The following is a 24,421-nucleotide window of genomic DNA, read 5'->3' as shown; positions in this document are numbered from 1 at the left end:
AAGAATATAATGAATTAATGAAACAAAAATCATATTTACAAGTTTATTTTCAGTTTCAATTGTAAACTAGAGCAAAACCCTCTCGTATAATTGTTTAAAAAATCCTAAACCTCACAGGGAAGAAAGAAAACCATTCATTAAACGTTCATTCTTTAGTTTACTCCATTCTTTTAAAACATTTTAATGTCTGTCCGCCGCTCCAAGACCTCAATGCACTGCCTGCTGTCCAGACTAAGCACCTTCAGTTCCTTTAGAGGCTTCGTTTTCTCCTCCGCCGACTGGCCACTGCGTAGCGTTTCAAGCAGCAACAAAGCCGTACCCCGGGCCGCCGTCAATAGCTTGGTGGCATCGTGTATTCTGGCGAATCGAATTGTGAAAGGTGTCAGATTTATGTTTATTGCACAAGTGGCATATTTCGGGATGACTCACCGCTTAAAGAGCAGCTCCGGGCGACGTGTATACTGGCCGAACAGCGCGAATAAGTTGCGCGTCATGTCATAATTGAATTGCGCTGCGCCCGCAGGCGCAAACTTCGTGTTCATGACCATGCTATCAAGCATGAAGTCATCGATTTGATGGGCTATCAAGCGGAGCGTTTGGTTGAACAGATTGGCGGAGAGTTCGCTCTCCAAATTGTGCAGCAGGGTGACCAGCACCTGAAACATTTCCCCGCCGCTGGGGGAGAGGATGAACGGCTCTCTGCTGTTCTGCTCCGGCATGGTTGGCCATGCATCCCTTCGATAGCTCATCGACTTGGCCTTCATCTCGTTGGTTGCCTTTGTGGCCAGATCTTTCGTAAGCTGACTGGCCCAGTGCTCCAGCTCGGCAACGGCATGCTCAAACACCGAGTTGATCTGGGAGGCATTGGGACCGGCCAATGCCGATTGCAAGTGCAGATAGTGCACGTTCTCGCCCCACTCGCGCAACACCATCACCAGGTAGTTGATGGCGTTCAGCACGGGAATGCTGCGCACAGCTCCGATGCTGTGGAGCTGCACTAAACGTCTTCGGAAGCTATCAATCAGCTCCAGTTGCAACTGCAGAAACTGCAGCTGGTGACCAGGCTGTATCAGCCCATAGTAGCGATCTTTTATAGCGTCCAGCAGCCGCATAAACTGATCCGCACAACGCGGTATCTTCAGATCGTCCTCGAAAGTGTTGGGGTCAATTAGCTGGAACGGCGTCTCCGCCTGCAGTATGTAATCCATTTTTTCCGCGCAGACTAAGCAAAATTAATATTAAATAACAGGGCATTGGGGGCAGTGACACCTTATCTTACATCGCTCTTCTAGGGAAATCCAGCGGAGCAAGTACATGGGCTGTGTGATAACAGAAATGGCGCTGGGGAAGCTAGCCGGATAGCCGAAGGTTTCCCGCAGCTCAGACTCAAAGGCCAGCGTCTCGTCAAGCAGATGGGCGAAGAGGATCTCGTCCTGGGCAATCTGTTCAATGTCCACGGCCAGCTTTTCAATGGTTAACTGTACCAGTCCTCGCATAAACTCTAGCTATAAAGACATTAGTCTAAGCTTCATGGAAGGTGAAATAAACTTAAACTTACCCTGAGATTATAGTCCAGCTTGCCTGCCTTCATGGCCGATGGCTGGAATGTCTTGCCCACAAAGAAATGCGTCTCCTTGCCCCAGTTGAGGATCTGTGTGTAGAACCACTCGGGCTTGTCCAACCGATTCGTTTGCCGGGTGCCCGTAAAGTGAAATGTGAAGCGCTGGCGGTAAGGGGCCAGCAGGAGCTGCACCACCTGGTTGATGGGCTGACACACGATGCTGGGAGTGATGCTTAGGAGAGGCGCATGCTCTTCCGCTGGTGATTTGACGAGGAACATGTATTCGGCCAGGAGTTGGGCCTTGGCAGTGTCTCGGGTTGGCGAGTAGTTGAGGGCCTGCTGTTCAAGGTGCGCCCAGCGCATAGTCTTCAGCACGGCCTCGAATTCGCTGGACAGGCGCTTGAGGAGCTGTTTGTGCCAGTAGATGGCAGTGCGTTCGGCGAAGGATTTCAGTGAAGGTGCCTGCACGGCATGAAGGCGACCTACTACGCTGTGCTCGCAGTCGTTGCCCTCGTAGAGCGTTAGGTAGATATTCACCAACTTGGCTTCGTCCTTCCCATTGATGGCGTTGCCCAAGGCAGCGCTGATTTCCTGGATATCTTGAACCAGCCGCAGGTACTGCGTCAGACGCTGTAGCTGCCGGACCCGTCCCAAGTCCTCTGCCACGCCGTCCAGTGCGGGTTGACACTCCCTTAGCTTCGTTTTCAGCTTCTCACCGAACTGCGCCAGTTTCTCCATCTCAAAATCGAGGCTTTCGCAGACCTGTTGCTGGCACTGGAAGGCAGATTTGTAGCAGGAAACATTCTGGGCATCCTCATAGTCAAGCTGGCAAAGTATTTGTTATTAAAAAACATGTAAATCGAAAGCGTTTGCCTCTCACCGTTTGGTACAAGGCTTGGAGCCGCTCCCTGTAGTGGCTGGCTACGTGTTTGGCCCGGTGCAGCTGGCTGGCATCCTTGCCGATCTCCGCATTCAGTCGCGCCACGATGCGCGACTCCATTTCGCTAAGCTTTGCATGCATTTTAAGGCTAAAACAACATTTAAATTTAAAACTAAATTGGGCCACGATCCACGTATAAAAAAATAAATAAATGGGATCAGTGTGACCAAAGCGGAGTTGCGCGAACTTACTTTACGTTATTCGGCGAGACCAGGGCTGCAGCACTTTTGGCTTTTGGTATATTTTCAAGGCCCCTCGACGGTCACACTGTACAAGCGGGCTTCGTTCAAAAAGACAGGTGCGGCGTCGTTTTCTTTTTATTTCTCTTAGCATAGAAATTGAAAAGAAAATGTTTACGCCCAGACAAAAAGGATTTGGTAATGGCTTTGTACCTTCGCCGCATACGCCGCTCAGCTTCAGCCGGGAGCTGCGCCAAGTCCTGCAGGAGAGAAATCTACTCACGGCAAAGTCACGCAGGAAAGGTGAGAAAAGCGTCGCCAGGTGTGTTTCATATTCTAATTGCTTATTTATATTCGCTCTTCAGTCTGCTCCATGCTGGACAGCAACAATAGCAGTCCCATTGGCTCCCCCAATCCAGAGTCTGGCAAACGCTTGGGCTTTCGTCTGCAGGCCATCCAGGAGATCATCTCGTCGGAGAAGTCCTATCTGGAGCAGCTAGAGCTGCTCATGAACTACTTTGTGCGCCCACTAAAGGAGCAGGCAATCATCGATGGCTCCAATCATACGCTGCTCTTTGGCCAGATCGAGATGATCCACAATTTGAATGGGGAGTTCCTGCGCGAGCTGGAGGCGAATATGGAGAATGTGGCGCAAGCCTTCCTGAAAATGGCTCCGTTCTTTAAGCTGTACTCGGTGTACGCCTTTGACTATCGCGGTGCGTTGTTTCTCATCCAAGATCTGATCAGCAAGAACCCGGTTTTCCGGAAGTTTCTGGAGAAGACCGAGAGTCGTCCTGAGGTGCAGCGCAAGCTCAACTCCCTGATGATCGTTCCGATTCAGCGGGTGCCGAGGTATAAGCTTCTTCTAGAGCAGGTGTTGCTTTACACGAGCCCGGCGGATGCGGACTACAAGCTGCTTAAGGGTAGGATCTACAAGAAAACCTTAATTAAGACTTCCAATAATACGTTTTTCTTTCCAGAATCTGTCAAGGAGATCGAGGCGACCGCCTCTCACATCAACACCTGTGTGGAGGAGCAGGAGATCACCCAGTATCTCATTCACCTGCAAAACTCTTTGGTGAATCGTACGCCCAACATTGTGAAGCCTTCGCGACGTGTTATCAAGGAGGGCATCCTCCAGAAGATCACGCACAAGGGCACCGAAATCAAACGCTACTGTGTGCTCATGTCGGATATATTCATGTACTGTAAGCTGGTCAAGGATCGTGCTCCCCACACCGCTGTGGAGAACTCCCTCGAGTGCTGCTGCATTTTCCCTCTGAAAAAGTGCAAAGTTTATGAAATGCTGCCGGGAAACTTCAAGCTAACGTGCCAGAGCGATGGCATTATCTTTGGCACCGGCGATGTGCAGCTGGCGCGCACCTGGGTGGGTTTCATCCGCGACGCCATCGATCTGCATGTTCAGTGTCGCAAGACGTTGCGCAAGGACTCGAGCAAGAGGACGCCCATTCGCAAGAAGGACATGAAAAAGTTTGGAACTGATTATGTACTGAGTCCCAACAAACGTAAATGCGAATATGAAACGGTGTTCCGTAACAAGAATCGTAGTACTGATTCCGAGGAGGAGACCGATGATAGTGCTTGCTTTCCGCGCAAGCGCAAGGTTCCCGCTGCCATCTCGCGGCCTCCAAATATCAGACATATAAACGGAAACCCCGCAACTTCTGTGTCTATGAAGCGTTTGGCTCCACCAGCACCACCACCGCCGCCGCCTACCTCAGTTCAGTTGCGCCATCAGCCGGGAGGATCGGGAGAAGCCACTTCTAAGGAGAACCGCATCTCCAAGTTGTATAAAAAGATTGCCACCGGCGATAAGGTGGCCAATGTCCGAGGCATCCTCAAGCGCAGCAATGTGCCGGCCCCTAATAGCGATCACGATCCCAGCTACGGATTCGCCAGTCGCTACTCGGACTCGAAGTCATATTTCAGGACTCACAATGTTGACAACACCATTCCGACAGTGGTGAAACGCGAGGATCTATTCAATGGTGAGCACATGTTTCCCGTGCATTTAGGCATGAGGAGCCAGGAGGAGATTTGCTCACCGCCGCAAAAGAAGCGGGTCAAGTTTGACGACACTTTGGATGCCGGGTCTCTGGCCATGGACCAGAAACCCTTTGCATTCCCAAGCAACGAAGGAGGTGACGCGGCAACACCCAAGCCCGCTTCATTGCGTGAGCGAATCTATGATTTCTTTGCCAATCTATTCTAGTATTAGATGACTTCAAACATACATCGATTATTTAAAAAATCATTTACAAATATAATAAAACAAATTTACAATTCACATTACTCGAAGCCTTGTCGCAGCTCGCGGATTTGGCGCATGAAATCCTCGACGGCCTGCTCACTGATCTCTTCCAGCCAGCTACCATTCCGCTTGAAATGAGATCCTATTATAACAGCTTGGGCCTGCTTGTAGTAACTAGCAATGTTCTCCTTGGTCACGCCAGAACCGATTAGCAGAGGAACCTTAACCCGGCCGGATAGCTGCTGGAGATCTTCCGGACTGGCTGCATGTCCCGTGGCTGTTCCTGTGATGATAATGCCATCGGTGAGGAAGAATTCGGCTGCATGGGCTGTTTCCAGGAGACTGACATCCGCTGTTATGGCGTGGGAGCTGTGTTTCTTCTTGAGATCCGTAAAAATCAGCACATCCTCGGCATCAATCAGCTTGCGGTAGCGCAGCAAGTCGCCCGCACAGGCGTCCGTGTAGCCTTCATCCGCTACATGACCGAAGACGAAGCCCTCGCTGCGTATAAACTGCAGCTGGCTGGCCTTGGCAATCGCCAGCGCCTGCTTGTTCCCGCAGGCAAGCACCTGGACGCCGCAAGGTGTCTCTTTGGGTATCACCTCTCGTACTGCCTGTCCCAGTCGTGTCATGCAGGCCACTATCTCAGGTCCCAGGAGACGTTCGGGAATGTAGGGAATATCGTGCATATTCTCTATGAGCACAGCATCCTGGAAGGATAATGCTGGAAGTTCAAATGAAGCTTCTTATGTATATAATTTATATCCTACCAATTGGTGTTTCTTGTACAGATTGGCCTCGTAGATGGCTTTTTCAATAGTCTGCTTCCAGTTGCCGGTGTATCGGGGTGTTCCTGATGTTGAGACTCCGTCGGATTAGCAGTGTTCGGTTCGGATTGTGGTCTTTCTCTCACCTGGCAGGGCATCCACGTGTATCATGCCGATTACCTTGCATGTTTGCTGGCCAAATATCTTCACAAAACGTTGCATGTTTAAGTTAAAAATTTTAAAAAATCGAATTGGAAGAATATGAATATATAGTTTGCCGGTAAACAGCTGATAAGTAGCCAGGGATGGAGAGTGAAGGCTATAGGAACTCGTTGAATTTTGGTAAGTTAATATTGAACTAGTAGATTGGAAAATAATGCTAAAACATGTCCTTAATCGGTTTTAATTTACCAAAAGTGATAATTTAAATATTTATTTCTTTATTTATATTAAAATATTTTAAAATATAATTCATATTAGTCCAGTAAAACATACAGAATATTTCTACTTTTCTCGCTCATAAGTAAATTTCAAAACATTTCCGAAAACCTTTCAAAATTCTAAGGGAAATTTATTACATTACCTGTATTTAAACTCTTTCCCCAAAGTTAATAAGTCAAGAACAAGAAAAAACCCCCTTGAGGCCTTAAGGAAGCAAGTATCCTTGTACTCCCCAATGCATAGGCCCGTATTAGAAACAAAGACCTAACGAACCGGCACTTTAAATAAATGGAGAGTGCAAACAAAAACAATTATGACACTTTGGGCGGAACAATGGAGGGCGTTATCGCCCCAGAGACAGGACTAGAAATAGCCAGGAGTAACACCAAATGGTGACTTGGGGGGGGGGGAAGCCGGGAAGTCACTCAGCCTGTAAAGTTGCCAAATGAAAGGCTTCCCCATTTGGGCTGTTCGCAGCTTCTGTTGTTCCTGTCGCCACTCGGTTACATTGTTCCTGGATAGCGGGGCTTGCGTTGTCCTCGAGTTCGATTTGGTTCCGCAGCAGGATGTGGAGTTGGAGGTGGGACTCGTGCCCATTTCTGGTTGCCGGCGCTTAGCGGAAACGTTCGCTGTGCGCGACAGAATTTCAATTATCACAGCGTGCGATATTCCCTCTCTCCCCTTTTTCATAGGTTCCATGGGAACCAGCCTCTCCTCGTCCCTCTTTTTATATTCGACATTTGTTTGTTTTCCCGGCATTGTTTTCCCGCGTTTCCATGTGTGCGTGTGAGCGAGTCCTTTGTGCGGGCAACAATTGCGCTTTGTGATGTTTACAATATGTAAAAAGCGATTGTTGTAATGGACACTATTCCTGCGGGTCCATTCGATCCAGTTTACCCATGACGGAGCCATAAAAAATGTGCATTCTAATTGGATTTCAGTTAGCAGTTGATTGGCCGACAAGGTCAAAGGTCCTTTTATGCTGATAAAATCGAAGTTCCCTCTCGAATTCCAACTCGTTTGCTCTCGCCCCCTTGAAGGACTTGAGCAAATATCCCGGGCCGAGTGGAAACTCTTTACCTGTTCGGCAAACAATATAAATTATTTATAATCCGAGAAACGAGCGTCCTTTCGCACTTTCAGCCCACTTCCGCACCCAGTTCCCCAGCTCTCGGCAGGACCTGTGTCCTCGCACACACATGAGCTTGTATATGTACACACTTTATTCGCTTGTAGTTGCAACAAGTTGTTTCCGTGTTTGCCTTTCGTCCTCCCCGCCGCCCTTGATTATGCGAGCTGCAAACAACCTTCATCTGCTGTTTGTGTCTCCCTTTCACAGGAGGTAAACAGAAAGCATAATGTGCAGGATATCCTCCCTGCATGTCCTTTCTATGAGGGCCCTCTTTTTCTAATTAGCTGCCCCTAGCCGAGCTCAGGCTAAGCACACAGGCAGAAAAAAAACAAAATAAATTTAAGTACACGGTAAACAGCAAAGCAATTAATTGAATTCAATTTGATCAGTTAAAAAACTTTTCCAACTCTAAACTTACAAAAAAATATAAATTATTTCATCACCTTTTGAATAGAAAATAATTATTAAACTATTCAAAAGCAACACTTATTAAAGCCCCAACTTGTGTGCCAGTGGAGAGGAAAACTTAAATGCCGACGTGGCCAAAGAACAACTACAAACTGGCCAGCCCACAGATGAAAGTTGGCCAAGGGGAGAGCTTCTTGAATTCACACTAATTAAGCAAGCTGCAAGTGCATAAAATATTATTATGTGGTGTGCCATAACAAAGGATCTTCAAAAGTCAAAAACAAGCTGCTGATAGCCCGGCGGACATGGCAAAACAATTGAATTATTTAGCAGGCAGCAGGGGAAACTTTTTTTTAGCCTCCTAATTGGAAAGTTGCCGTCAGTTTTAAGGAGTCCTGGCTCCTATGGAGAGCCTCTTGCATTCGTCCACCGCCTGTCACCTGCAGATTGGGCGACAGGTAAGACGAGGCAAGCACTGGCTCTTCCTGACCGCACCACAAACTTGTCGACATTCATTTAACAGACCAAGGGGGGTTGGGTATATTAACAAAAATCGTGACGAAAAACTAAACTGGGCGGGCTGCTTGAGAGTCAAAAAGCCTAACGAGTTTTCCATTTATCTCCGCGTAAATTATACCTTCACACCTAATGCCTAATACCTGGGCGGTGCGTTCGCCCCACTCTATATCATGGCGAATCAGCGGAGGCCATTTTATAAATTAGCATTTCAAATATTCAGACGTTGATTTGCCATTACTCATGCGCCCCGTTGTCCGCGTGAGAGAATTTGATAAATTCCCCATTTTATTTGGCATTTGAGCGTTTTCATTAGCTAGTGTAAATGCAATTAGTCAATAAATTGAGTGAATATTACCAATTTCCATGCGAGCCGCGACAGACATTTCGGGCGCCTCAAAGGACAAGGCCACCCACCGGCTAGGCAAAGCAAGGTGAACCTGTGCGTGCTCCTGCTATCGCCGGTCATAATTCCTGGACGCCACCGCCGACGCATCGATCATCGATGGCCACAGGAGTGGGTAATAGACGCCACACGCAACCGATGGGACCAACAGCGCCTCGGCAAATTGGTAAATGAGCGAAAACAGCCTCGAAATGTGTGCACAGAGTGTGCTGTGCGGCTTGTAAACTGCCAAGCCAGCGAATCGATGGACCACCGCGGCGGAGATGGAGAGCCGCTAGGTGGGGTTTTTGCGGCGGTGGCTTTAGGGGAAAGGAGTCAAAACATTTTCGCTGCCCAACAAGACTGCGAACGGAGCTTTGTGGTGACCTTGATGGATCCGATTTTGGTGTGTTCTTATTTTGCATTTTCTGAAAATGTCCACAAAACCACACGACATTCGGGGAAGCGAAATTTAACTAGTTTTAGCTTTCGTAAGAACTAATTATTATGCAGTAGTTGGACACAAAAATGTCATAAATATACATTTTGTAAAATAAATTTACCTTTCCTTGCTTTTTAAGGCTTCAGCGTAATTTACGAATAATCACCACTACTGGGACTTCTTTAAAAGCCCAACTTGTAAGCGTCAAAAATTTCAATATTTTTCACGACTCAGACTCAAAAGTATAACCAGCTTTATAGCTCCCTTACCTGCTATATGCAGAGCTGAGTTTTAACAATTGCTCTGCGGTTCGTGACGGTGCTTACCTGGCACTTCGTTTAATGTTGTCTGCTTTACGGCCCCAGCAATATTCGGCTAAATGATTTAGGTGACAAAACTTTGCAGACAACGGGGAGGGCAACAAAAAAGAGCAGACAATGTGAAACTTTGGTATAATAAAAAAAAATAAATAAATGCTCTTACAGAGCTCTGGAAAATGAAAGTAAAGCGAAAATTGCAAGCGATGCACGACAAACAATTAAAGCACTCGCAACACGCATACGCCACGTGTGCACAATTTGTTGATGCTTCTGTTGCTGCTGCTGCTGCTGCACCTGCCTGGGGTAAAATAAATTACTCAATTCCCAGCGTTTCGGCTGACAGCTAGCCAGACAGGCCGGCAAATAGAGCCATAATGCGCAACGTCGAATTTTCAAGAGAACTTTAATTAAACTAAGCCACAGACGGTCGAAGCGGTCGACACTGTCGTGACCTCAGGTGGCAGAAATGCGATGGCACTCCCAGCAAACTCGAACGTCGAGTGGTTCACCCGAAAAACACTGACGCGTCGGGAAGCGGCGGGAGCGGCCACTGGCCCAGACATGGCTGGGTGGACATTGGTGAGTCGTCGACTATCGCCGCACTTTATCTTGGCCAGCCGAAAAATTGTCACAACGTGTGGCGCGCAAATGTGTGCTAAGCTTTTTCATTTCTCTCTGTTTTTTTTTTTTGAAGCAGAGATGGTACCGTGAGTGACTTGAAAACCTTGATCCCATAAACCCAGCATATATTCCAGGAACTTTTGAAGGTTCATATCTCTGTCATTTACACGTTTTTCCCAGAAGACAGAAGGATTTTTGTGCAGCTGAGGGCCCCTCGATTACGTGGAAAAACCAAGTCGAACTTTGGTCGTGACCAGCTGCGTCCATGGTGTCAGTTTCAACCTTGACTTTCGCCGTACTTCTCTGCGTGTCCGTGTTGGCCTGTCTTTAGATAACCGAAGTTCGGTCCGACGGGCATAATTAGCGAAAGTGATTTGTATCGGTTGACTTGGTTGGTCTAAAAATAACTGACATTTCGAGTGCAGGCTTTTGGCATTTCCCCAGACCTCCATTTCATTTGCATTTTACCTCGGCCAAGCTGCTCCTTACATTCCGGCTAAAGCCGCTCTGGGTGCGGGCTTATCTCGGGGGGTTACGAGTGCAGCTCCGGGATTAGGCAGCAACGACGCACCTGGAGCAGCAGCCTAATGAAGCTGGGAAATGCATTTTCCAGAGTGGAGCAGAGCAGGGCAGCCTTTAGGAGAATATCATTGGCATTCCATTCAAGTGGCTCGGGGTATTTAAGCTTGCTTATTTGGCTCATTTAAGCAGGCAACGTTTTGTCTTGTCTTATTGTGTATATTCTCCATTGTTCAGACATTCGTGAAATGTATTCAATTTGGTTAAAGGATTTTTTAGACGAAAGCTTAAGGAGGTAGTTGTAATATCTCAATTTAAATTGTAAAATTGAGGTTGTTTCTGAATAAGTTTAGGGTAGTTTTTTTTATTTTTCCAAACTTTACTTGAAGTAGAGGCCTAAAATTAAAGCGTTTGAAGGTATAGTAGCTCCTGTACTATCTTCGAAGCCTCTCAGGTCTCAGTGTGCGTGATTATACCCCTCTCTCCCCCCCCCCCCTGTATGAGTGAGGCAACCAATCAAAGTTCAAAAGTTCACATCATTGACAGCGAACAACTTTGGCTGCTTTGGCCCAACTCAAATTAAGAAAAGATAGCAGGGAAGCTATGTTGAGAAGAGACGCACAAAACTTTTATCATTTTCACAGTCCAAGAGAGCAACGAGAATAGTTAGTTACGGCGTACTTGGGAGTCCTCCCATCCATCTCCCATCCTGCGACAAGGCCTCGCTTTTTTACCTCCTCGATATTGTCGCTTATTTAAGCTGCTTAATTTTGAGAGGGATGTCTGGCGTTGTCCCTGACAGCCCAAAAGGGGTGGCAGCAGATCCTGTTGTTTGCCCTTCGACAATCAATCATCTGATGCCTACTGCCAACAATGCAGAATGCAAAAATGTGTCGCATTCGCACCTCCAGCCATCCACACCCAGGGCCGCAAATGCCAAAGTCCCAGGCCAATCAGGCGGAAGGTATGACTGCAAATCTGTGGGCACGGCAGGCACATGCCTTCAATCCCCGGACACGCTGCCAGCCGCTGTCGATGTCGATGCTGATGCTGCTGTGGCTGCCGATGCTGCTGCTGCTGCCAGGACACGGCGTATATAGCGTAGATGCCTGTCTCCGTTGCTGAGCGCCGTGTACGTGGAGGCATGAAATTGGGTCACCGGGCAAGAGGCGGGGTTCCGGGTCCTGCTGCCGTTCTGTTCTTTTTCGTTCCGCACGGATTCAGATTTTGGGCAGCCCACAAAAAGCTGAAAAAGCTAAAGTGCACATGGACAAAAATTGGGAACTTGGTAGCCTAGCTTGAAAGAAAGAAAGAAGATTTATAATTAATGCAAATAAATACATAATCTGTCACATCAGTCGTTATAAAAGATTGGTAAAATATTGAAATCATTGGATAACAATTAAGAATATTACTTAATAATTAATGTAATTAAATCGAATAGTTAAAGTAATTAAAAATTAGTAATTAGAACTTTCTTTAACTAAGACATTCTCCACAAGTCATCATGTTTTTCATTCCTTTTTTTTCTCGTGTGTAATCTTTAAGCGGTTAAGGATGTGAGTGCTGAGGATTTGTGTGGGCAGGTGGGTGGTTGTGGTGGGCGGCTCAAGGTGGTCTTTGGTGGGCGGTGAGTGGCCAAAGCGCAGGAAGGAAGCCAACGCGCGCTAAGCGCCGTCGCTTGATGGAGCTCATCATAATTTTTGGGGCGCCATGGTGGAAAACAAAAAAGGAAACAAAACAAATCGAAGCGGAGGAGCGAATAAGAGTCAACAGGCGAGAGAGAGAAAAAGAGAGAGCGAAGAGCGTCGAAGGGAGAAAGCCAGAGAGCGGAAAAGCTCTCCCGGCAGCTTTTCGAGTTTTTGGAGCTAACCTTCATCTTGAACTTCATGGCGGGAAGGAGGGTCGGGCGTTCTATGTTTCCTTTCTAGGCCAAGTCCCCCTTTTCACTTTGGCCACAAAAAACATATGCAACAGGAGGAAGTTCATTCATGGCGAACCCAAATCAACAAGCCAGGATGAAGCATAGAACCGGAAGGGATAATTCTATGTTTATTTGAAAGTTTTAAATATTTATTTTATACGGAAATGTATGAATGTTAAGAGCATGTACATTAATTCAGCTTCTTTAAGATTAAATTACAACTTTTTTTTTAAATTAAAATATAATTGCGGAATGGCTTTCATCTAATTTTTCTACTATTGCAGGGTATTATAATTTTATTTTTATTTATTTTTATATTAAAAAAATATATATCATATACGTCAAAATATCAATTTAAAGAATTCGGTTTAGGTCATCTGAAAGACAAAAATTCTTAAGGTTCAAAAAATGTTTCCATTATCTTATAATGTTTATGTGTAACCAAAAAAAAACAAAGTTTTTTCACTGATAAATCCATAGAAACTTCTATTTTGTAAATTTAAGTTATACACTAAATTTAAATACTTACAAAATATATTTTAAGACTCTACATAAAACATGATTTTGCAATTGTGAAACCATTAAATTTGAAATTCAAATATCAAAAACGGACCAACTCCCCGCCGAGCTTTGTTCGAGAGAAACCCGAGGCAAAAAACATCGCACTGACCCTCTCTCTCTCTCTCGAGAAGCTTTTACACACAAATTCTCTCTATTGCTCTCCGGCACACGCACACCATTGCAGGCTCTTATCAGAGGACTGAAGGCAGGCTGGAAGCCAAGCAGGACTCGCATTTAAAGATAGCACAGTCACAGTCACAGGAGCAGCAGGAGCAGCAACAGTGCGATGGTTGCACGGCTTATAAGGTGAAACGCGAAACTGGAGCAGCTCAGTTCGCTGTTGGCAGGCGGCGCTGGAGGTAGTAGCTCTCTCTCTCAATCAAGCAGCAGAGGAAGCCCAGCAATCAGGAGCCGAGGAGCACACAGTCGTCGGGGACTCCCAAATATCCTCCAGAGCCATCCACAAAAACTAACCGAACCCACCAAATCGGGAGTGTGAAAGTGAGTGCGCGAGTGCCAAGTGAAATGAAACGAAACGAAATGTAAACTCGACTAAACTAACAACAAATTGAATTGAATTAAACTGAGGAGTGGTGCAGCGAAACAACTAAAGCCAAATTGCGTGCAGGACCAAGGATAAGCGTAGCAAAGCGACGACCGGATCCTCCCGTTCATGTCACGCTGCATTTGCACATAATTGCAAACTGTTGCGCGGCCTGCAGTTTCGCTTTTTATTGCCAGGCTATAAAATAAAAATCCATTTGCCCGAAACCATTCCCATTTCCTCGCTCCAGCTTCCTTCTCTCCCCGCGACAACTGTTGCATATAGAACACCATAGCACAGAGCACACAGCACACCACATCGTATATGGGGACTGAGGATGGCATAGGGAACCGGACACCGACTCAGGACACTACACAGCACACTGCACTCGGGGCCACAGAATATAACCATTTATTTTACGATCTCAGCCTTGGTCATGCCCCATTAAATATGCTTCTGAATGTTTTGTTCAAGTTGAAACGGAAAGCGAAATTCGACGAAACGAGAAGCGAGAAACGGGAAACGAAAAGTGCACAGCCCAAAAATTATGCTAAAATAAATACCACGAAAATATCCGCATAGAAGACGAAGCAGAATCAAAAAAACAAATTCAACAAATAAAACCTAAAAGGAGAAGCAACTTTCCAGCAGAAATTTACATCAGAATTTTAAGCTCTGGTCAAGTCCCAGTCTCGTGTCAATTTATGCAGCCATAAAAGTTAAAGGGGAACACTCGAGCAGGAGAAGTCCTTTTCTAGCAGGTGAGTCCTTGAAACCATTCTCAGCTAACACTGGAAAATCGTTACCAAATCGACAGTCGCCTGCCAGTGACAATTAAAGATAACCAAAGCATTCATGGCTTTTTTAAATATTGATGCCACTCTTCGTTATTTATTTAAAGCCTTTAAATTCAACATAGACACAAAAACCCTTTCGGTGAATTATTATTCATGGCCAGCGTGTATATGTGCGATATATTATTAACACCTGAGTGTCCAGCTGAAAATATGATTCGTGTCTAATAACATCAAACCAAACGCGAATCTGTTTTATTATTATGTTTCGCCATAAGGCATTCATGCATTTTTTGTGAATCAATATATATGTTAGCTTCCAGCTACCGATGCATTTATTACTATAAATCCCGGCAAAGTCGAGGCCGACGCGGCGTATACGTAATGTACGTAATGCGTATTTTCTTTAATCATGGCAAACAAACATGGTGAGCTTTCCGACTGATGTCTGATGTGCGGCTTTGATGGCATTTTGGGCCCCGGGGCGACTTTAATGACCGCCGCTTTATCGGGGCAAACTATTATGACCACGTATACGACAAGTATTATGCGTATTATATGTGAAATGTGCCGTGCAATTTGCTGCCTTATATCATTTTGTGGTGTCTGTGCGAAATGTGCAGCTGTTGTTTTTATGGCCTTTGGACTGAGGCTTGGCTGGGGGGGGGGGAAATAGGATAACAAATGTACTCCGCCACACATATGCTCGCTGATAAAAGTAAACAAAAACAGCAACAGGCTGGAGAGCAAGGGAGGGAGGGGTATATTGTGTGTGGTATATACACAGTTAATTAAAAATCAGCTCCAATTTGGTTTTTGCTCTAATTAAATTTATGCTAAATCCGTGTCAACAGCAAACACACCCACCCAGGGGCACGTGCATTGCCATCAGAATGCAAATTCCGAATCAAATTAACCAAAGTATGCCCTGGCGGCCCACCTGGCGTATGAGTGGTGCCATCTGTTGTGTCTCCTCCATTACAAAGACAAACAATTAGGAGGCAAGAGAAGTGAAGCAAACGGATAAAAGGGAAGAGTGAAATAAGGGGAAGAGCCCTGAATTAAAAGGCTTTTCTTTCTTTATTCTTGGGTTACCCAGAAAGAGGTGTCCTCACGAACAATCAATTGAAAAAGTAATCCTCAAAGAAAGCTCCAAATCTTGGCAAACTTCCCTTGCCAAGGTGCAGACCCTGCCCCTTCGGTTAGGGTATCTTTAAAGAGCGAAACGAACAAATGAAATGTGCGGGATGACAACGGTTTGGGGCCTGGCCAGAACCAGGCTTTCATGTCAACTTTGTTAATTAAATGAAGCACTTAACATCGAGACATATTTTTGCGCCAGACCCCTTTTTGCGCCTCCGGGGAGATTCACTCACCGTTCCAGCTAACGCAGTTGTGTTCTCACTGTTTGCTTTTTATTTTCCCAGCGACTATATAATGCCAGTGTCCAGTTCCATTTTAATGACTGTCCGAACTTCTTATCATAATTTCCATTTTGCTTCCGTTTGCCGCGGCATTTCCCGTTCCTCGTTCGTTCGTTGTTCGTCGTTTGGCACTTGTGTGCTTTATTGCTGCGTCCTGGCAACGCCCAAACCCACTTCATCCATCCGTTCCCGAACGCTCTCCAATTGAATGTGGACGAAGGACTTCAAAGACTTTTGTGGGCATTTCATTAAAACCACTCGCTGGCACTGCGACTTTTGCCTTTTTCGCTGCTGTTTTGCATAAAGGTTAAACAGCAAGAAATAAAAATGAATAAAAAACAACTTGTCATTCAATTTCACTCAACAAAAGCGGCAACGATAATTGCAATAGAAATGTTTATTGTTGTCGACAGCCCGACCAACTTTTGTTATTCATAATTATTTTTAGTTTATTCTTGTTGAGCAATTCCTTTTTTATTCCGGACACTCCAATTGTTTTTGACATACGCCTCTTTTGTTAGTATTATGTTTTTTTGTGGTTTCTGTGGTCAGAATGGTCAGGGAAATGGGTTTGGGGCCGCAAACCAAAAACAAATACACACATTTCTGGTTGTAAAAGCTAGAGACTTGTTATTTTTATTTTTTAATTTTCAATGAAACTGGATTTTTGAAGACAAAGCTCAATAACTGAAGGATTTTGTAGTCATTTAAAAGGCTTTGGCAGTGGGATCTGTGGTAATTTCAAAAATCAATTCAATAAAATATTCTTATTGGCTTTTATTTAAAGGAGGTTCTCTGAAATTATAGAGCAAGAAATGAAATATTAGCATGAAATTAGAGAACTTTAAGCCTTAAATAAATATGCTTCAACTAAAATGAAGGATAAACTATAGATATTTTGGTTTTAAGAATATAAAAGGAAAGAATCAACACTATAAATTCAAAAGTACATATTTAATTACATTACTTTAATCATCTACCAAAATCAAACTAATTAAAAATCCCTTTAATTTTAATACCTTAATTTGAATCATAATTGGAAGACTCTTGCCAGACAATATTAAATTTCCCTGGCCTGGACATTCATTTTGCATGAAAAGCATTAGTAATGCGATCTCATTTGGCTTTGTTAAATTGGGAGAGCACCCTTAAGTGGAGACGGTCCTGCCTGTCCCTTGACCACTGAACTATTGAGGCTCTGAAGACTCTGGCTGGGGCCAGGTTGCCATGTCAATGGGCTCACTTACATTGGGTATTCAATTCATATTGCTCTAATATGCGACAATAAGTATCCTTCATAAGCTCGATATACATGTATCCTCCTGCTACCAATTTCCGATGACCTCTGGCAAAACTGTCGCAAAATGTTGTGTCGCCTGCTGTGTGTGCCAAAATATTTGTGTTATGTCGCTGTCGATGAGCGTCAAATCAGAATTCGATATGTGCGACAGGCAAAAGACTGCGAAATACATATCTTCAGCAGAAACACAATAAGCTGGCAGCCTTACCTACTTCCATATCGAATTGGAAATACCCTCAAAGTTGGTCCTTCCAATGCAGAGTGGCTCCTTGAAGGAGTTATTAGCATGCCCACTGGGTTATGAAGGGTATATTGCATGAATGGGCAATTAACCTTATCAAGGCACTGGTTCCCCGGCGTTCCAGCAAAACAAAAAATGTCAACCAAGATGTGTCCTCGACATCGTTAAGATTGAGGGAGTGAGGAAAGGCGGCAAAAAATAAATAAAACGAGACGAAACCGAAACAGAAACCGAAACCGAGTCCTGGGGCAGCCAGGCTTGCCTAAAATATACGCCATTAGGCAGACGGAATGCCAGGACAAGGAACGCAGGACGAACCTTCAACGGGGTGGCAAAAGCAAAAAGCAATTTCAAATATTTTCGTTACCTGCTTGTAGAATTTTTACGTTTTTCTGATTACGGCTACCTTTTTCTTTTATTGTTGTTGTGTAATTGTGCGCACTAAGGAAAAAAAAAAAAGAAATGGGAGAAATGAAAGGAGACTAAGAGGTCGATGAAATGGGTTAAGGGAAGACAAGGAGTGGAAGTGGCAGTGAAAGCCTGAAACAGCTGGCTGACTGGGCGGCAGCACTTAAAGCCCAGGCAGCTCTAAGGCTCCATTTTAGACATTTGAAATGCAAAGAAGCATTGCAGGAACAGGGGACAGGAAAGCCTTGCATATTATAGCCAAGTGGAGAGGACTTAGAACCCGGCTCTCTGGCATTTTGATGCAGCACAACACAAACAGCCAAAGAATGGCAGCGAAATGTTCCTCCTTTCCTTTCAAGGGATCAGATTTGTCAACCTCCCAACAATACAGGACGAAGAGGTTTGTTTATTAACCGTAGCATACTTGGCAGCTGAATGGAAATTCCTCCTAGAAGAGTATCCCGGAGAAGTCAAGAGTTGTCAAGGCAGAGCTATAATTGAGATTTGTCTTAAAAATGTACAAGAAATGCTCATATTATTCTGGGAAAATTATGACTGAAGGTAAACTCAGGAAAGCATTTCTAGGAATTATCAAAGAGCTTTTATGGTTTTAATGCTGCAAATGTAAGGTTGCACATGTGTTTTATGCGGATTAAAAGGAGATTCTGGCAACTAAATGCATTCAGACCTCTTACACTTTAACGAAAATGGAAATATATAAATGTTTGAGTCACAGAATATATATATATATTCCATATACGATTGATATATACTTTTTGTGGCTTTTAAAAGTGCAAATGTTTGGCTGCTGCAACAACATGACGTACGAGTGATATTCTTTGAAAGTTAAAAAACTGGAAATTCAGTCATTTAAGTCAATTATTTGTGTCAGCAAAAATAATAAACATGATTTACCTCTTCTCTATCTGAAATTAAAATCGAACTCCACCTGCATCTCTCTTGTTTGTTTGTATTTATTCCGTTGGCTTTAAGAGCGCTTCATGTCCATGCAAAAGTGGAATTATCCCAAATCCTGCTGTCGCTCTCCGGCAAAGCTCTCCGGCAGCTGCTCTCCGGGCCTAGACTATAAATAGATTCTTGGTCTCAGCTTCAACTGTTGCGCAGTTACGAGCGGATAACTAAAAATAGATGGCAGCTGCTCCTCCGCAGAGTGGCATAAAATCCAATAAAATCCAAATGCTTTCCTGCAGACAAACCCCGAATTATTCGACACGTTCGTCGCTCTGGCCAGCGAATGTTTATGTGTTTCAGTGTAAACACAAACACACACGTGGATGACAACACACACACACACACACACTCGCATAACCCCTCGTATACATATTTGTATAGCTGTTGGATGTTTATCAGCTTGTCGCATGATTGATTTATATGCCATGTGGATTATTAATGGACGGGGCCAAGTCAATTGGAGCGACTCCGCCAGACTCGGCTCATTCATTATTGAAATCGTACATGAAGGTGACACAAACATGCACACACAAGCGTGTATACTTCAGGGCGAAATATCATCGCATTTGGACATCAATTTCTTATTGAAAGAGCTCACTTTTGTGACTTATATACATGACTTTCATACTGTTTTATATGTTTTATACAATTTGTTAAATGGTGTTTACAGGAAGAGTAATACTTTAAAATTTTAAATAAATTGTAGCATGCTTAAAGGCCTTAAATTAAGGATTTTATCACTAACTCAACATTCTCTTTCTATATTTTCAAGAACTTTAGAACATGTTATCATATCCCTTTGCTTTGAAAAGCCCTCAAGGATAAGCTCAGATACTATTCTATATCAATATAAGCCATTCGGAAGACGATGTTAATTGAAAATTGAGCTGACAAGAGGGCACAGCCATTGTTTTGATTCTCTCCTTGTCTTTCTCTCTAAGAAAAAAGGGAGAAAAACAATGGAGAAAATTGTAGGTTGCTCTGCGTCTTAATTGCTACTCCTTCGGGGTAAAAGCATCGCCTGGTTAACTGTGTTTGCTCAAACAGAGCTGGAAAATGGAAAGTGTCCTGGCCAAGGAGCTGCGGCTCAATGAAGGCAGCGGAAGCGGGACAAAGTGAGAATTTCCCTTTGTCTCTGCTTTGCACCAAAAAAAAAAAAACAGAAAGAACGAAAGAAACTTTCTTCCCGGCAGATGGGACTCTCACACACACACGCACATGTGACAATTCCTGGGGGAGACCGACCAGACCTAAGTAAACCTGGTGGGTGGAGCCGACGCAGCTGACTGTTTTATGGCTCAATCATAATTTTTCACACTGTTAATGTGCAAATGCGTGGCCAGACAGGAGCAGGTGGTGCTTGGGGATGCCACTCGGAGCTTGGAGCCCGGAGCTCGGCTCTTCAGTGCTCAGACAGAGCAAACAGCAGCCCGTGAGCCGTCATGTGAGTGCGGGTGGAAAAGTTTTCAAGTGTTAAATGAGATAACGTAAACATTGTGGGGCTGCTCCTGCTGCCAGGACAATGGCGGTGCCTAGCAACACGTTGACAGACTGACAGTTCCGTGGCCAACCCCGGCATCCACTCTCATAATAATTATTAAAAATAGCTCGCGCTGCTCGAAAAGTTCTTAGGCAAAATGAACATTTTTATGCCAGTTGGAAAAAAAATTTACCTCGCTTAGTGCTCTTCCCTCGCAGGTCCTTGTAATTTATTGTTAAACTGACATTTTGATTGCGCTTCTGTGTGGAGTATCTGCAAATATTTGCCAGCTTCTTTTGACATTTTGCAGGCGCAACACTTTCGCTCTTAGCCAAGTTAATTGAGTTCCAAACAAGTGGCAATCCCGTCGATTCTCGGCTGGAAAGTGCACTAAATGGCTGGCCGTTTCGAGTGGCCGTGGCTAATGAATGACCCTGGCCCGGACACACCGGATTAATGAAGAGCTCGTCGTCTGGCCGTGCTTGCCGTTGGGATCAGGCTCAGAGACATTTGCTTGCTTAGCCAATGCGAACTTTGTTTGCCAATTGCTATTTGCTGGCATTGCCAATCTGCAAATATTGATGATGCCTCCCTGCACTAGGAAAAATCAATTAATCGGAAACTGAGAAATATAAAGAGTTTTTTAGTTAAGTCAGAAATTATCTAATAAATATTATGTTGTTACCCAGAAACCATCTAATAAATACTCAAAATAAATTTTAAATTCTTCTTTAAAAGTCCAAATTTCTTCATTTTTCTTCAAATTTCCTGTTTAAAAAAGGCAAGCCTACATTTTATACACATTTTTTCCCAGAGTGATGAACGATGTCCTGTCTGGATGCTTCTTTATTCATATGTGTTGGGGTTATAAAGGGATATACATCACGCAGTCCTCTCCTCACAGCCCCCTGCAATGCCAAATGTCAATTTCAATTTATTGAATATGCAAAGTGAACGCGGCGGGGAAAAACTGAAATAAATGGGCGTTAGAATGAAAATTGAAAACGATGCCAGCTGCTAGGACCAAGACCATGCCGCTGCGTTCTTCTTGTTGTCAGCCTCGTTGGCTGCTTATTAGTTTAAATTGTAAACAGGAAGTGTTGCGGCACCGGATATAAGGCCAAGGCGATGCCAAAGCGAGGATATTCAAAAGGGAGCAGCGACAAGAAGCAGCGCGACAGGCGAGGATTCAACTTGGCTTGCTCCTGTCAGCGGCAGGCGAGGAATAAACTTTTAAGCGAATGACAACAGCGGAAGCATTGCGCCAAGAGAAGTCTCTTCACTCGGCCTTGGCTTCCGCCAAGTCCTGCCTCTAGTCCTTTGCTCCTCCAGCTGCTCCTCCACTTTAACGTTATATTCTCTCTGTTTGCCGTTTGTTGCAACTGTCGAGCATTTAGTTAACTCTTGGCGGTGGTGTCCTTGTCAGTGTCAGTAAGTCATTCAGTCAGTCAGTTAGCCGGGCCACGTCAGGCCCGGACAGCGAAGCTCGAAGCTCAATGGGGTCTTTAATTTGTTCTCCTGCAGCCGTTGGCAGCTGCCAGTTCCGCCCCGTGGCCATCTCCCTTGATTTATTCAGCATTCCCCTGCATTTTGCATGAGCTGCTTATTGTAGTTGCCGCCGTTATGCTGATGGTATGCGTGTGTTTGTCTGCACTGAGGGAAAATTAAAGGATATTTTGATTGTTCTTTCATTTTCAGAGGGTAATAAATACAATTTTAAAAAAGAAATTACATTTATTTAAATATCTTGAACATGTTTTGTATATATTTCTTACTATCTTATATTTATTTATATATTTTATTTATAAAGACTTTTTTTCTTTGCCTACATTTTGTCTCTCTTCACACAAACGCTTCTGCCAATTTCAAGAAGCTCTTAAAGGCAGGCCAACATGGCGTATGGATAATGTGTGAGCAGTCCAACATAAAGGAAAAGCGAATAAATGCCAGAACAAATAGAGTGTAGCAGGGGGAATTAAAACCAACAAGACAACAGAAATTAATTTAAAAATCCTTGAGTGAAGTGAAGGATCTCCCAAATGGCTTAATTATATTAGCAAACATTAAGTTTAAAGCTTAAGTGGGTGGCAGGCGATTTGATGGCATGCAGGGGTGGAGTCAAGCTTCCGCCTGTTTTATTCGCTTTCATGGCGAATTTACAAAAGAAAATTGTTGCTGTAACAATGACAGAGGAGCTCCTACTGCCCCCCCCCCATCCCTTACTCACTTACCATTCAGCGCCCTGGGCCCATTGTCTCGCTTTTCTTCGTCACAATCCAAGCGCAACAATGCGACGTTTTAGGCATTTATGGTGTTCCCAAAGTTGATGTAGTCGTTGTGCCAGAGACCTCCATGCTACCGTTCCTGTCCCCCCTGGCAATGGTAATTGAAGTTGTTATTGCCGAGGAATCCTACAAGGCGGGGGTGGACCTTGCCATTGGGCAGATATCAATCATATTTATGCAGTTACACGTACGACACAGGACACACACAGGACTGGCACCTTTTCGGCCCTCCTGATCCCAGTGTTTGCGTGATTTATGCGTCTCCTCCTCCGTGGACAATGTATCTACTGTTCCTGCCTGCTTTTTTACTTTTTCTGCCAAGCTGATAACCAAATTTTGAACAACATAAAAGTTGCTTTTGTCAGTTGGCAAACAATGCGCATAATGCATGAGCAAAGGCCCCTGCTCCGGGTACGGGCTCTGCTTTTGCTCCTATTCCAGCCACACCCACAGTACCACTGCCAATCCCGAGGTACTGGCCAAATTTCAATGCTTTTGTTGGCCCCCCACACGAAGGACGGACATGTTGCGGAATAATGGACAGCTTACTTGCGCATTAAGCTGCTTTCAATAACGTTCTTGGCCAAAATACAAGTTTGATTGGAAAACTCTCGATGACGATGGCTGGCCATGGTCGAAAAGAGAACAGGACCAAGAGCAGGAGCTGAAGCTGAAGCAGTAACAGGAGCAGTAGCCATTGTCTGTCAACTTTTATTATCATATTTTGTACATTTTTGTTGCTCTTTGCCGTCGGTTCTGCGCAAATCAATTGCCAAAGTCTGGCACAAAGGAATGTCATTAAAAATAAGCAAACGAGCAAAGGCCTTTGTTAATTCTCAGAAAACTGCAGCTACACTACAGGGGCATTGTCATTCAAATTGTAATAATTGCTACAAGGAAACGCTTTTAGTAGTTATGAAAAAATCTAAGGGTTTGCTTGTCTAGACTTTAGCCAGTCATTAAATCTTCTTCACCACACTTTATCTCAACTTTGCCTGACTTTCTTTTTATGTGCAGCATTAAACTTAATTTATTTCTTTAGAATAAGTAATGTCCCTGAAAGTTTAATGAACTATTACAAGTATTACAATAAACGCCTTTTAAAAAACTTTAACTTTGTCTGTAACTTTGAATTAATCTAATGTTTTGTTCTTTTAATTCATTTTTCATATAAATCTCTATCTATTTCAAAACATAACTCTGAAAATTTTAAGTAAAACCCCAGCTTAACTATTATGTTTTCCCTGTCTAGACTTTGGCCCGCCAATAAATCTTTTTCCTTTTGGCATAATCGTATAATTTTCTGTATCATAACCTCCGGACCTAGGACTTAATCTGACTTTCTTCTTCTTGTTTATAGCTGAAATTCAATTTATTTGTTAGGGGTTTACATATATGTATTTACGTACTATTATGTGGCCGGAATGCTGTTGGCCAGGCTCAGGAAAGGCAGCGGCCATGCCACACTCCATAAAGGTTAAAACTTTATAACTGACAAAAGCAAGCGGCAGACAAATGGCCAACTTTTTTACCTCCATTTCCCTTGTTTGGGCTTTTTTCTTCTTTATTTTTTTTTTTTTTTGTGAAAGGCCTGTCTATGCAGCCCTGAGGCTAAGGGGCCAAGAGGCTCTCTTGGTCGCAAGGACCGGGACACGAAGACAGTTTAATGGGCTTTGACAACAAAAACATAAAAATTTAACTGACAGAGACAAGCCCCGGCAGCACACACACACATAATATTATTTATTTTTGCCGGAATGTGTTGTTGTTTGCAGATGGGAATTGTGTTTTGGTAATTTGTAAATCTCAATGTGGAATGCGGGAGATTGCTCATTTAGCAGGCATATTTCAAAGTAGGCAAATGGTTAGCCATTATGGAGCATATGTCTAGCAAATGGTTAGCACTTGTCAGGAATGCCTCAAGAATTTATTAAGAATAAATAAAGGTTAAAATGTAGCTTACTATTTGGGCAAAAGAAATATTT

The 24,421-nt window shown here is 44.2% G+C and overlaps 4 protein-coding genes across 7 annotated transcripts in view; 2 read left to right on the top strand and 2 right to left on the bottom strand.

Moving 5' to 3' along the window:
- Positions 1-137: 137 nt before the first annotated feature.
- Rint1 (RAD50 interactor 1) lies at positions 138-2,674 on the bottom strand. Its single transcript, XM_017162315.3, has 5 exons — positions 2,442-2,674; positions 1,559-2,386; positions 1,280-1,505; positions 430-1,222; positions 138-357 (listed from the first exon to the last, which is right to left on the bottom strand). The coding sequence occupies exons 1-5, from the start codon at positions 2,580-2,582 to the stop codon at positions 171-173; spliced, it is 2,175 nt and encodes a 724-aa protein (XP_017017804.1). The 5' UTR covers positions 2,583-2,674; the 3' UTR covers positions 138-170.
- A 78-nt stretch (positions 2,675-2,752) lies between these two features.
- Positions 2,753-4,993, top strand: RhoGEF4 (Rho guanine nucleotide exchange factor 4). The gene is made up of 3 exons (XM_017162327.2): positions 2,753-2,983; positions 3,046-3,603; positions 3,661-4,993. The coding sequence occupies exons 1-3, from the start codon at positions 2,851-2,853 to the stop codon at positions 4,911-4,913; spliced, it is 1,944 nt and encodes a 647-aa protein (XP_017017816.1). The 5' UTR covers positions 2,753-2,850; the 3' UTR covers positions 4,914-4,993.
- On the bottom strand, positions 4,889-6,032 carry LOC108071551 (uncharacterized protein F13E9.13, mitochondrial). Its single transcript, XM_017162329.3, has 3 exons — positions 5,866-6,032; positions 5,723-5,805; positions 4,889-5,662 (listed from the first exon to the last, which is right to left on the bottom strand). The coding sequence occupies exons 1-3, from the start codon at positions 5,939-5,941 to the stop codon at positions 4,991-4,993; spliced, it is 831 nt and encodes a 276-aa protein (XP_017017818.1). The 5' UTR covers positions 5,942-6,032; the 3' UTR covers positions 4,889-4,990.
- A 7,222-nt stretch (positions 6,033-13,254) lies between these two features.
- unc-13-4A (BAI1 associated protein 3) overlaps positions 13,255-24,421 on the top strand; it is a 50,351-nt gene continuing 39,184 nt past the window's right edge. For 2 of the 4 annotated variants that reach the window (XR_011444920.1, XM_070285634.1), the window contains exon 1: positions 13,255-14,293. The gene's annotated coding sequence lies outside the window, so the exon portion shown is untranslated. The remainder of the gene's footprint in view (positions 14,294-24,421) is intronic. The other 2 variants (XM_070285635.1, XM_017162249.3) reach the window with 2 other exon arrangements.

The sequence above is a fragment of the Drosophila kikkawai genome, chromosome 3L (assembly GCF_030179895.1).
Source record: "Drosophila kikkawai strain 14028-0561.14 chromosome 3L, DkikHiC1v2, whole genome shotgun sequence".
In the NCBI taxonomy this organism is placed as follows: Eukaryota; Metazoa; Arthropoda; class Insecta; order Diptera; family Drosophilidae; genus Drosophila; species Drosophila kikkawai.
The sequence above is the reverse complement of the archived record's forward strand: the minus strand, read 5'-3'. Positions and strand labels throughout refer to the sequence as shown.

Bases quoted from the DNA above. Each gene is read 5' to 3' on its own strand.
- RhoGEF4 (XM_017162327.2), top strand. From the start codon at position 2,851: ATGTTTACGCCCAGACAAAAAGGATTTGGTAATGGCTTTGTACCTTCG. The intron at 2,984-3,045 runs GTGAGAAAAGCG...TTCGCTCTTCAG, and splicing joins GGCAAAGTCACGCAGGAAAG to TCTGCTCCATGCTGGACAGC. The intron at 3,604-3,660 runs GTAGGATCTACA...TTTTCTTTCCAG, and splicing joins GGACTACAAGCTGCTTAAGG to AATCTGTCAAGGAGATCGAG.
- LOC108071551 (XM_017162329.3), bottom strand. From the start codon at position 5,941: ATGCAACGTTTTGTGAAGATATTTGGCCAGCAAACATGCAAGGTAATC. The intron at 5,806-5,865 runs GTGAGAGAAAGA...TCTCAACATCAG, and splicing joins ACACGTGGATGCCCTGCCAG to GAACACCCCGATACACCGGC. The intron at 5,663-5,722 runs GTAGGATATAAA...TTATCCTTCCAG, and splicing joins TGTACAAGAAACACCAATTG to GATGCTGTGCTCATAGAGAA.
- Rint1 (XM_017162315.3), bottom strand. From the start codon at position 2,582: ATGCATGCAAAGCTTAGCGAAATGGAGTCGCGCATCGTGGCGCGACTG. The intron at 1,223-1,279 runs GTAAGATAAGGT...AATTTTGCTTAG, and splicing joins GATTTCCCTAGAAGAGCGAT to TCTGCGCGGAAAAAATGGAT. The intron at 358-429 runs GTGAGTCATCCC...TCGATTCGCCAG, and splicing joins CCGGAGCTGCTCTTTAAGCG to AATACACGATGCCACCAAGC.